General features: G+C 39.3%; 1 protein-coding gene across 1 annotated transcript in view; it reads right to left on the bottom strand.

The window, feature by feature from the left end:
* Positions 1–13,952, bottom strand: part of DTNB (dystrobrevin, beta) — a 371,266-nt gene that overhangs the window by 346,317 nt on the left and 10,997 nt on the right. Inside the window, exon 3 of the mRNA XM_006880708.1 lies at positions 6,920–7,133. Coding sequence (XP_006880770.1) covers positions 6,920–7,133 — 214 coding nt within the window. The remainder of the gene's footprint in view (positions 1–6,919; positions 7,134–13,952) is intronic.

Here is a 13,952-nt window from a genome sequence, read left to right as displayed (position 1 = left end):
GGAAAACTATGCAGCAAGTGGGAGCAATGATTTTTTTTTTGGGGGGGGGAGAAAAATTTGTATTTAGAATTAGTCATCTGGACTCAGTTTAGATTATCCCAATTTTGTTGGCAACATCCAACACATCCTAGTCAGGAGCAAGTTGAACACAGGCCTTCTTCTCTCCATCAGGCCTAATCAAAGTGTTGACCTTAGCCACATCAATGTCACAGAGCTTCTTTACAGCTTGTTTGATTTAGTGCTTGTTGGCCTTGACACCCACAAAGAGCACAAGTGTGTTGTTATCTTCTATCCTCTTCATGGCCGACTCAGTGGTCAGGGGAAATTTGATGATGGCATGGTGGTCAAGCATGGTGGTCCTGGGGGCACTCTTCTGGGGGTATTTGGGCTGCCTTCAGAGTCTCAGCATCTTCGGCCGCCGGAAGGTGGGTGACGTGCAGATCTTATTTTTTTTTTTGGCTGTGGACGCCCTTCAGGACTGCCTTCTTGGCCTTTAATAGTTTTGCTTTGGCTTCAGTTTTGGGAGGGGCTGGCACTTCCTTCTTCACTTCCAGCACCATCTTCATAGAAAGAGGAGCAATGATTTTGTAAATTATTACCTAACTTGGGAGAGACTGGAGAGCATTATGCTGAGTGAACTAACTCAGTCCCACAAGGAAAAATATTGTATAAAACCATTATTGTAGAACAAGATAAGGATCGGGGGCGGGGGGCTGTGGAAATAGAAGGATGAGGATGTGCAGGGGGAGGGGGAGAGAGATTAATCATTGGGTTGCACAATTTGATGAGGGGGGTGAGGGAAATTGGAAGAATCTGTATTAAAAACAGTGTATTTGAATTATGTAAAAAACTTGAATAATTTTTTTTTAAAAAAAGCAAATTTACTCAGCTTAACTCAACTAATTGCTACTGAGTCAGAATCAACTCATAGCTAACCCTCCTGAGGATTTTGTTGTTGTCGTTGGGTACAGTCGAGTTGGAACCAACCCACAGCTGACCGTCCAGTAGGTTTTCAGAGGCAGTAACTCATATGGAAGGAGATTGCCCATCCTTTTGCCATGCAGAAACTGGTGGATTCAAATCTCAAGCTTTAGGATTGCAGTATAGCTTCTTACTACTAGGCCACCAGAACTCCCTGCCAAGACAAATCTCATGGAAGGAGACTGCCCATCTTTCTCCTGAGGAGCCACTGGTGGACTTGAACCATATGAGAGGCACAGTCTTTGAGTTAGAAGTGTTAACTCCCTGTGGACTATGTCATTAGAGCTCCCAATAATGTCAGTCTAGAGACTAAGGTGCATCTGATTCACACCATGGTCTTTGCAATTACTTGCTGTGCATCAGAGAGTTGGACAATGGCTAAAGATGACAGAACAACTGATGCCTTTGAGCTGTGGTACTGCAGAAAATTACCAAACTGCCAAGAGAACAAACAGGTCTGTCTTGGAAAGGGTAAAACCAAGTTTCTCCTTGCCGGCTAGGATTTGGAGGCTCCATTTCACATACTTTCGGCATCTGGCCAGGAGGGACCAGTCCTTGGAGAGAGACATCATGCTTCAAAGGGTGGAGGGAGAGAACAAGAGAAGAAGACTCCAAATGAGATGGATTGACACAGTAATTGAGGTAATGGAGGTAGGTATCGAAGACAGTGAGACTGGCTCCGATAGGTCAGGGTTCTGAGCTACTGTGCATCAGGTCACTATGAGCCGCAAGTGATTTGATGGTACATAACAACAACAACAGCAAATGAGATTCATCATAAGAAAAGCAACCAATGAAATATCCCACACTTAACTGTGCTAATATAGATTCTGTATCTAGATCACAAAGCAGTCATTTGAATAGTACAAGGAGATAAGGCATTGTTTATATCAGGAGAGGTATGAGTCAAGGCACATCCTTTCATCATATCTGTTAAGTTCATGTGCTAAGTAAATAATCTGAGATGCTACATTAAAATCTAGCAAGGAGGACTCATAACAACCTATGTTATGCAGATGTCATATCCATGCTTAATTAAAGTGAAGAGGATTTGAAGCACTTGCAGAAGGACAAAGGTTATAACTTTTGTTAAGGATTACATCTCAACATAAAATAAAATTTGTCATAAGTGGACCAATAAGCAGCACTAAGATAAATGGAGAAAAGACAGTAGTCAAGGATTTCATTTTACTTGGAACCATAATCAATACCCATGGAATAAGCAGTGAAGAAATCAAACTACCTATTGTTGTTATATACCAGTGAGTGGCTTGCAACTCATAGCGAACTTACATATAAAAGCTTGTCCTATCCTGAGCCTGCCTCACTGATTCAGGCACACCTATCTCCATTGGTCCAGTTACTGTATCAATCCATCTCATCTGGAGTCTTCCTTCCTTGTGCTGTGCTTCCACCCTTCCAAGCATGATGTCCCTCCCCAAGGTGTGGTTCCTCCCAGCTGCATGCCCAAAGTATGTGAGACGGAGCTTCAAAATCCTTGCCTCCAAGGAACAACTTGATTTAACCCTTTCCAAGACAGACCTGTTTGTTCTCTTGGCAGTACATGCTATGTTCAATAGTCTTCCATCCTCAGTCATTGTCCAGCTCTCTGACATATAGCAAGTAATTATGAAGAACATGGTCTGGATCATGTCTCAGTCTCTAACCTGACATCACTGCTCTTCAGCACTCTGAAGAGATTCCTGATAGCATATTTTTCTAACGCAATTTATCTTTTGATTTCCTGACTGCTGGTACCACGAATGTTGACTATAGAACTGAGCAAGCTGAAATTGTTAACATTCTCACTCTCTTCTACATCAATCATTGTCCTGCCAATTGGCCCAGGGGTAAGAATCTTCGTTTTCTTGAGCTTCAATCCATATAGAAGACTGAAGTTCTACCTAATTAGATTGGGAAAATCTGCTGTCAACAACCTCTTTAAAGATGTCACATTGAAGGCTCAGTTGCATCTGACTCAAGACATGATATTTTTCCAATGGTTCACATGCATGTCTGACAAAGAATAAGAAAGCTCAAAGAAGTGGTATCTTTGAAGCACACTGTTATCCAGAAATACTGACTATACTATAGACTGTCACAAGAAGAAAGAAATCTGTACTGGATGAAGTGCAACCAGATTGGTCCTTTGAGGTCAGGATGGTGAGACTGCATCTCACATACTTTAGCCACTTTATCAGGAGAGGCCAGTTCTTAGAAAATGACATCAATACTACTTAACCTATCTATAAATTCAACACAAATTCTACTAAAATTCAACAGTACCTTTGTTGTATCAACAGTTAAGCCAATTCTCAAATTCATGTAAAATAGCAAATGGCAAATGTTAAAATATCATTTTAGCATGTTAAGAGAATCAACTTAACTCATCGTCAAGTAGAAATCAATTCATAACTCACACTCCAGCAGGTTTTTAGAGGCTGTAAACTGCATGACAGGACGTTATTCCTCTTTCTCCCACACACAAAGTGGCTTTGAACTGCCTTCCTTTGGTTTGGCAGCAACTCCTTACCCACTAGACCACCAGTGCTTGTTACGAGTCTCTGCTATTAGGCTCAAACATGGTAAGGAACACGTGGCTGCTCCACCATCCTGGATAAGTAAAGCATTATTTGCATACCTGAATTTACCACTAGGCTGCAGATCCTATATTCTATTATTTAAAAACTAAAATAAAAAAAAAATAGCCAAAGACCTGGAATACACAATCTTGAAAAAAAGCATCAAATAGGAAGTCTCATACTACCTTAATTTAAAATTTATTATAAAGTCACAGTAATCTAACAGAGAGATACTGGCACAGGAACATACGATGCAATAAAACAATGGAAAAGAAGTGAGACCTAGAAATGAACTAAACATCTAGAGTTAACTGATTTTTTACAAAGGTTTCAAGCCCATATGATGTGGAAGAAGACTAGCATCTTCAATAACAGGTGTTGGGACAGTAAGATCTACACCTGAAAAGAATGAAACTGGATTTGTACTTCACATCAAATGCAAAAATTAACGTGAATTCAGTATTAAGTAGTGGTGATGACAAATAATCAGAGACCCCAGAAATCACAGTTCGGCCTCTTCTTCTCCTCCTTCCCTCTTCTATTTACAGACACCCCAAACTGTCCAGTAGGTAGCAAAGCAAATAGAAAAGGACATTCTAGAAGGGTAGAGAGCAGATCACTGCTGCCCAGTTGCTGTGTTAGCTGCCCTCACTCCACACATTCACAGTGAGCCCTCATCTGGCAGACTGGAGCTGAGCTGGGCTTTCTTTGGCTCTGTCATAGAAAAGAGTGCTGGTGGCCTAGTGGAGTCATAACTCGAAGGTATGTGGTTCAAACCCAACAGCTGCTCTTGCAGGAAAAAAATGGACAATTTTCTCCCATGCAATTAACAGCCTCTGAAAACCCAGTGGAGGGTCAGTTATGGGTCGATTCCAATGCAACAGGACACAACCATAATATACTTACTGCATTCCTTACCTTTCTTAACTCACTGCACTTGTAAATTTCCTTATTCTTTTTTTTTATTCATTTATGTTTATCTACCTTCATCTACTTTTCTGTGAATTTATTGTTTGTTTTTTCTGTATGTGTCGAAGTTTTTTCAGTGTATGTCTTCACCTATATGCATATATATTTTTTGCTCCTAAGTTTGTTCTTCTTATTCTTATGCTATTTTGTCACACTCCTTCCTCTTCCTTCTCTTTATTAATTTGCACTTATCTAATTACGGAATACAACTTTGAGTCCTTCCTTTTTTAAAAAATATTTTATTGGTTTGCATACAAAATTAGTTTACATTGTCTTTCCTTCATTCACATTTTGTTTCATACAATTTTTATTTTATTGGTTTATTTGCAAAATTTGTATACATTGTTTTTCACACCAGATCTTTCCCATTTCCTTAATCCACCCCTCCCTCCACCCATCAAATTGTGCGACCCCATCCTCACTCCACTGATCCTACTCTTGCCTCCTTAGAGCCTCATTCACATTTTAGTAGTGTTAAAACTGCTAGAAATAGTGCTATAATAATGGTTTCTAAACAGTGTTTGTCCTTATGGGACTGAGTTACTTCACTCATCATAATGCTCTCCAGTCCCTCCCAAGTTAGGCAGCAATTTACAAAATCATTGCTCCCGCATGCTGCATAGTATTCCATTGTATGAATGTACCATAATTTCCCAATCCATTTGATCATTTCTTTAAGGCTTCAGACAGAAAGATGACTGTATTTCTGATTTTAAAAAAAAACCACTATGATTTTGTTTGTCTGTTTTATTGTGATCTAAGTGAAAATTTACAAATCCAAGTGGTTTCCATTCAACTATTCACACCCATTTTATATTATGACATAAATTACATTATATACAATGTAACAGCCCACTTCCCATTTCTCACCTGCCTCCATTTCCTCCCTATTGTTTGCATGAATATTTCTAACTTACCAGCCTGTATTCTAAAATGCTGTCCTTCTTGATCTTATGTGAATGTAATTGTTTTTAAATTATATTATTTAAATTACACTAATTGGACGGAGTAGCATCTACTTCCTAAACAAGAAGCCTGGAAATTCTACGAACTTTGAGAAACAATGATAGTTATAGAAAGGCTTCAGGTCTTTTGTTCAGGGTCACTGAGTTGTGTTTGATTTGATAGCAATCAACAAGAACAAAAAGTGATTTACTCAGAAGGTCAATGCCATGGTAAGTTCTACTTACTTAGCAGAGTATAAAAATTTTACAATGAATAAGGCTTCTGGCCCAAAAAAGTCATAAAACTTACCACATGAATTCACCAGTCTAGATTACTAAAAAACCAGCACGTGATATGTATGTCTAATATGCAATTTTTTTTAAAAATTTAAATTTTGTTAAATAGTTATACTCTTTAATCGGATGGAACTTTATTAAGGTTTTGTAAATTTATTGGCTGTCCAAGTTGTGATGGCTTTGACATTGTCACAGTTTTATTACCAACTCACAGAATTTCTATGAATGTAAAACAGGTCTGCAAAAGAAAGGATGATGACCCACCAATCCAAATCGGATGATAAAAAAAGATGGTTAAAATCAGAAACTCCCACTCCTAGTTCTTAGATTATTACCACTCATCTGAGTGCCCATCCATTCTGTCTTTCATGTGTGGGGTTTGGTTTGGGGTTGGGTTTGATTTTGTGTGTGTGTGTGTGTGTGTGTGTGTGCATGCGCGCGCTATTAATTTTATTCTCCATGAACACAAATATAGTAAATAGTTTCTGTTTTCATTTGGAATATGCTAAAATAATTTTCTTCTCTTTCTGTAAGGTCTACTAGATAACGCCGTGGAAAAATGTAAAAGAACTTCCTCGTCATGAAGAGAAAATAAGATATTAAGGCCTTAAAAGTTATAAGGAAATCCAAAACCAAGCTCTATTTCACTGAATAGACAACAATTATACTGAGGTCCCTGTAAGGGAGCTCATGTGGCTTAGTTGTAAGGAATTGCACTGATAATAAAAAGGCATGCAGTTCAAATCCACTAGCTGCTCTGTGGCAGAAAGACGGGCCATCACCTCCATGTGATTTACAGCCTCTGCAAACTTGCTGGAGGGTCAGCTGTGACTTGGTTTCACCTCAATGGTACACAAGATTTTTCACAAGAGTTGTCATTCTCCACACATACAGCCCACTTGGTGGCACGCTTATGGCTTTCTGAAACCCACCTGGTTAGCTATAAGTTGGTTCCAACTCAATGGTAATACGTGGTATGCCCCAGGACAGCGTGTTACTTTGCCACTTAACATGTCCAGAAGAGACTGACAATGAATCATTTCCCTCCTACTCAAGGATCTTGGCTACAATCCTAAGTGAGGCAGTATGGAAGAAAAATGATGACAGCACAGATTGGATTAAAATGAACCAAGGTAAGGTACTGACCTGTCATACGCAGCAATCATGAAGTTGAGGAGAAGGCTGATGGACTGTTCCACGCTGATCTGGTGAGTGGAAGGAAGGCGTTTGTTCAGCTGGTAGTAGATGGATGAGATGATGGTTTCAAGGCGGGACACACTGATCTCAGTATTATGGTCCAGTGTATTAAGGCCATTATCTCGGAAGGCTTCTATCATGTTCCAGATATCAACAAGATGAACTGAAAATATGCAGAAAACACACCATCAGCAATTTGAAAGTGTGGAACTTGTTTCACAGCGGAACGTTAATTCTATCCATTACCATACAGGCAAATACCCTCAAGAACACGGTGTCACATATAATGCACCAAAACAATCACATCTGGTTAAACTGCTCCTACATAGCACACCTATGCATGGACCATGAATGTCCTTTAATATTTCTTAAACTAAATTTCTTCCTTATTCACCCATCTTTCCATATAAAAAAAATAAATGATGTTTATCTGTTCATTTTCTCTAGTGTTATAAAAATAATTCAAACTGTTACTTCAGGCCAAACTTGTGTAATAAAGGTATAAGCGAGGATCTAATAGTCCTGTGTTGAGTTTAGCAGTCCACTAGGAAAAAGACGTTCAACAAGATGGTCTGACACAGTGACTGGAGCAATGGCCTGAGCGGGACAGACGGTGAGGATGTCGCAGGACAGGGCAAGACTCAGATCTGTCGTTCACAGGGTCGCTGTGAGTCACAGTTGCCTAACAACAAGTAAAAAGAAAATAAACAGCTGAAACTGCACACTTGCTTCCACAAATTTAAAATTACCACGACTATGCATTAGCTCAATTGTTGAATGTGAAAATCTTATCAGGTGGTCTCAAGTAAAATCTAGTCATGTTGTTGTTGTTGTTGTGTTGGAACCGACCCACAGTTGAGGCTCTGGTGGGTTTCCAGAGACAGTAAGTCTCACGGGAGAAGACTGTCTGTTCTTCTCCCGTAGAGCAGCTGGCAAATTCTAATCACACATCTTTGGGATTGTGGCCCAGCTTCTTAACATAGGCCAGCAGAGCTCCCTTTAGGTACATTGTTGTGGTGGTGGTGGTGGTGGCTGTGTACCTTCAAGTCGGAACTGACCCATAGCTGACCCTCTGGCAGGTTTTAGAGGCAGTTACTTGCACGGGATGAGGCTACCCATCATTTCCCCATTGGGAAGCTGGTGGCCTTGAACCACATGCCTTCACTATCGCAGCACAGCTTCTTGTCACTAGGCCGCAAGAGTTACATTTAGATCTACTTATTTTATAGGAGGTGGATGGACAGAGTCACTGTATCAGTGGGCTGAAGCATGGTCTCTACGAGCCATAGTCAAGTCAACAGTATCCAACAACAACTCCTCACTACAGTTAGCTAAGTATTAACAGAAATGTGCTCTGATAGGACAGTAGTCCAGTACTGGGCATGTTTTTGTGGGTTGAAGGGTCAGAGAGACAGATCTGAGCCCTTGTAGACTGTGTGTTCTACCTAGTAGGACCTAACTGAAGGGTGCTCTGGTGGCGAAGTCCATGGCACGGCCCTGCTGAACCTTTCTGGTGCTCTGAATCCACCAGCAGCTCTGTAAGAGAAGACAATCTGCTCCCCTTGCTTTTACAGTCTCAGAAACTAACTCAATGGAGGATCAGCTATGAGTCAGTGACAACTCTACAGCAATGAGCTGTATGAACGTCAACTAAAGTCAGCAACATGGGGTGGGGGGAGTGTTACACTATTGACAAAAACAAACACTTGTAATCCATACAATCTGAAAAAAATATGATAGTTTTTATGTTTATGGGGGGAAAAAGAACTTCTTTAGCCAACACAAGAAAAACCATTCTGTGACAGAACAGAAGTACTTTGGTCCTCTGTGGACATCAAGGACCTACCACGGTAGCCCAGGCCAGCCCCAGACTTCATATGCAATTAGCCATCACTTCAGATCTCTGCAGATATGACCCGCACAGTTCTTAATGGCAGGTAATCTGAGTGACTGCTAAGGGTATAGGTTTCCTTTCTGGAATAATAAAAATGTTCCTGAATGAGGCAGTGATATATTAAAAAGGACCAAAGTGTATACTTTATAGGGATAAATTTTACAGTAGATGAAATAGAGCCTAATTTAAAAATAAATCTAGAAGTAAAATGTCTAATTCTAGGGTGACAAGGTCATTTCATGATGCTAAAGGTTGTCATTCATCAGGAAGATAGAAGCACTTGCATCTGTTTACATATAATAATGAAAAAAATCTGGTTCTAAACTGTCCATTTGTCTAATGTTTTTAACCCTTACTTTTCTGTTTTTATTTTTTTTTTTTACCGCAGTGAAAATAAACACAACAAAGTACATGCCAGCTCAACAATTTATACATGTATAATTTAGGCCATGGTCTTTGCAATCACTTGTTATGCATCAGAGAGTTGGACAATGACCAAGGAGGATAGAAGGAGAATTGATGCCTTTGAGCTGTGGTGCTGGAGAAGAGTACTGAATGCACCATGGACTGCCAAGAAAACAAACAGATTCATCCTGGAGAGGGTTAAACCAGGCTGCTCCTTGGAGGCAAGGATTGTGAGGCTTCGTCTGACGTACTCTGGACATGTTGTGAGGAGAGACTGATCCTTGGAGAAGGACATCATGCTTGAGAGGGTGGAGGGACAGCGCAGGAGGGGAAAACCCTCTATGAGATGGATTGATTCAGTCACTAGGGTAATCGGGATGGGTGTGTCAGAGGCAGTGTGATTGGCACAGGACAGAGCAGAGTTTAGGGCTGTTGTACATAGGGTCATCATGAGTCGCAAGCGACTCGATGGCACATAACAACAACAACAACATAATTTAGTGACACTGATTACATTCTTTAAGTTGTACACACTATCCTATTCTTTTCCAAATTATTCTACCACTCATAAAAATTCACTTGTTATGTTTTTGTTAGGTGCTACTGAGTTGACTACAGCTCACAGAGACCCTACGAACAAAGGACCTGAACCCTGCTCTATCCTGTGCCATCCTCATCATCTCTGATACGCTTGAGCCCATTGTTACACTCACTATGTCATTCCATCTCGTCAAGGGCCTTCCTCTTTCACTGAGTCTCACCTTTGCATGTATGATGTCTTTTTCCAAGGACTGGCCCCAACCTAATAACATACCCAAAGTATATGAGACAATGTTTTACCATCTTTGCCTCTTAAGAGCACTCTAGTTTTATTTTCTCCAAAACATAAGCTCACTCTTCCCTATTAAAAAAAAAAATTGCCCTTTCTACCTCTCTCTCACCACCTAGTGATGCTTGAATCCGGGTGGTAAATGGACCCATTAGCCATTTTTCAGGAGAACAGTGAGGCAGTGTGCTTCCCTAAATATTAGGGTCTTTAAAACCCTATGGGGCAGTTCTACTGTGTCCTATAGGGTCACCATTAGTCAGAATTCACTAGCCATCAATGGCTTTGGTTTGTCTGATACCTAATAACAAACATCTTAAATTGCATGGGCAAAAAGTAACACAACTTTAAAGAGAAATGCAAATGTTCACAATCTCAATTTGATATATTAACATAATTCTCTGTAACTTGTAAAGCACATTTTTTATTACCAACCACATTTTTTTACAGAGGTTTTGGATTTCCATTCATTCATTGCCGCAATTTTCTCCCTGCCCACTCCTCCCCACCAGCTTGCTTCCCCCTCCGAAACCAACCACATTTTTAAAAATAAGTACAGACAGAAAAGATTTAAACTTCACATCTGAAAAAGCTAAGTAATAAATATATGGAGTACTGCCACCAAGTACTAGTGAGTTTGCTTTATTCTGAAGTACACATACAAAAACAGATTACCAACAAATATGAAACTATTAAAATTATATAAATGACATTCAGATTAAATGTTAATTTAGAAATCATTATTAAAAAAAGAAATCATTATCAAATGAGTAACTATAACAGTAAAACATCTTTAGAAGTTAAGAAACACTCTACTAAGAAAAATTCTTAATCTGATTAAGGCTATCATCAAAAACCCTGCAATAAAACTATACTTAATAGAAAAATGTTGAAAGCCTTTGTTCTGATACTAGGAAAGAGATAAATTTTAGAAATGAAGACACGTAATGTCATCAGACGACAATGAAGAGAATGACAAATGTTCTATACCTAAATTGCTAAAGAAAGATTGCTAGACACAAAGTTAAGATTTAAAAAATCAATTTTATTTCTGTACTTTAGTGACAGTGAAATTTAAAGGTACTATTTAAACAGCACAGGCTCTGAAGACTTAGTGGTAAGGAGTTGTGCTAGCAAATGGCAAACAGTTCACATTCACCAAATACTCCGCCAGAGGATGGACAGTCTCCTCCTGTGTGATTTACTGCCTCTGAAACCCCTGTAGAGTCATCTATGAGTCAGTGCTGACTTGATGGTACACAACAACAACAACATGTAAGCAGTACAATCAGTGGCAGTGAAATTCAAAGGCATCTCTCTGGCGGCTTGAATCCACAAATGGGTCCAAAGGCATAGGATGAACAATCGTCTCCCATGCTACTTTTATTTTAACCTCTGAAAACCCAGAGGGTCAGTTATGGATCAGTGCCAACTCAACAGAAATGAGGTTTTTTGGTGATTTGTGGGGGGTTTTTGTTTGTTTAGTTTATTTCTAATAGTATCATAAATCAGGGGGCTCTGGTGGTCTAGTTCATAGGGAGTTGATTTGCTAGCCAAAAGGTGGCACATCTCCAGCAGTTCCAATCCACCAGTGGCTCTGCAGGAGAAAGATGGGCACTCTGCTGCAGTGTAATTTACATCCTCCTGAAAACCCATTAGAGGGTCAGCTATGATCAGTTCCAACTTGATGGTAATGAGAGTAATTAGTTTATCATAAATCATCAAATATAGAAATAAGTCAGTGAAAGGTGTTCAACAACATATAAAAATACCTATAAACAGAGCACTCAGAAGCAATGATTTCAAAAAATACTATGTAACTTGGTAGAGGCTGGAGAGCATCACGCTGAATGAACTAACACAGTCTCATAAGGATAAATACTGCATAAGACCATTACTGTAACAAATAGAAGGATAACAAGTAAAGCATATATGAGAACCCAAGGGGAAGAAGTGGAAGGATGGGTAGGGGTGAAATCACAGGGTTGCAGAGTTTGGTGGGTGGAGGGAGGGGGAAAAGAAAATGGGAAGAATCCAGGCAAAAAGACAGGGTAATGGTGGGCAAGGTGCAATGGTGATTAATTTTAGAAAGCATAATGCATGAGAATGATTGAATGAAACAAAATGTGAATGAAGAATAGTGTGAAACACAATGTATATAAATTTTTTAAGCAAACCAATAACAAAAGGACAAAATCTATAAATACTTCTGACAGAAATGGAGGACCTAAATAAATGAAGCAATATTAAATGTTCACAGAAGAAAAAGTCAATATTGAAATGTTAATTCTTTATAACTTCATGAACAGATTCAAAAACTCTCAGTCAAAATCCTAACAGAACTATATACTATATGACATCAAGAAGAAAAAATATTCCAACAGGGTCCTTTTGTTTTATTTTTAGTAGAAATGAACAAGCATATTCTAAAATTTATATAAATATAAATAACTGAATGAACAGACACAATGCATATTTTAATTAATGTTCTAAAATAATGTGTATAGGTGATTAAATGCAAACCCAACATGCTTTGTAAGTGTTTATTAAAATCACAATTTTTTTTAAAAAGTTCAATTAAACATAAAGGATCAAGAGTTTCAAACAAAACCCTTAAGGGGAAAAACACAAGATGGAAGACTTCCTTTGTTAACTATCTAGACTATATATATTTAAGGGAGCTCTGGTAGCCTAGTGAGTAAGAAGTCACACTGTCAACCCAGAGACAGGTAGTTTGAATCCACCAGCTGCTCTGTGAGAGGAAGATGGACAATCTTCTCTCCTGAGATTCACAGCCTCTGAAAAACTCTGAAAAGGGTCAGCTATGAGTCAGTTCCAACTTGACAGTATATAATACCAACAAATTTTTAAAACAATATGGTACATGGCGAAAGAATGGAAAAATGGACCAAAGGGACCCATAAGCCTACAAACAGATTTCTTATCTACGAATATGCTATGAAAATTCTTCTACATTTCTCCTAATGAATATGAGGTTTAGATACTCAATTAGTGAAGAAAAACAATAGCATTTTCAATAAATAGTACATGAACAATTCAAAACACATATGAAAAAACTGAAATTGGACCAGTGCATCTACCATGCTATTGTCAGGCACCTTCAGTGGGTTCTGGCTGATAAATCTATATAGAGCAGAGTGAAATACTACCTGGTCCTACGTCACCCTCACAACTATTGTTCTTTGAATTCATTATTGTAGTCACTGTGTTAATCCATCGTCCTGGTGGTCTTATACGTCACTAATTCTCTATTCTTCCATGCATGATGTCCTTTCCCAGAGACGGGTCCTTTCTGGTAATACATCCAAAGTCCACAACATAAAGTATCCTCAGCCTCACTTCAAACAAGCATCCTGACTGTACTTCCAAGACTCGTTTGCTTGTTCTTCTGGCAGTCAATGGTAAATTGGATTATCTTCACCAGCATCATAACTCAAATGCATCAATTCTTCCTGTCTTCTTTACTTATTGTTTAATTTTCACACACGTCTCAACTTCTCAACACACTGCCAACGAGTTGGAACCAACTCCGAGCTGACCCTCCAGCAGGTTTTCTGAGGCTGTAAATCACACTGAAGGAGACTGCTCACCTTTCTCCGGAGGAGCAGCTGGCAGATTTGAACCGCTTGCCTTTGGATTGACAGCACAACTCCTTTCCCGTGCGTAGGTTGTTCTTGGGTGGGATAGACTCGGTCTATCCCACCTGAATTTCAGAACCATCTCAGGAACAGATTTGAGGCTTTAAACACTAATGAACGAAGGCCAGATGAGTTGTGGGAGGATATCAAGGGGATCATCCAGGAAGAGTGCAAACGGTCATTGCAAAGACAGAAGAG

Source organism: Elephantulus edwardii, unplaced genomic scaffold, assembly GCF_000299155.1.
Source record: "Elephantulus edwardii isolate Elephantulus edwardi_28Jun2011 unplaced genomic scaffold, EleEdw1.0 scaffold00009, whole genome shotgun sequence".
Taxonomy (NCBI): Eukaryota; Metazoa; Chordata; class Mammalia; order Macroscelidea; family Macroscelididae; genus Elephantulus; species Elephantulus edwardii.
The sequence above is the reverse complement of the archived record's forward strand: the minus strand, read 5'-3'. Positions and strand labels throughout refer to the sequence as shown.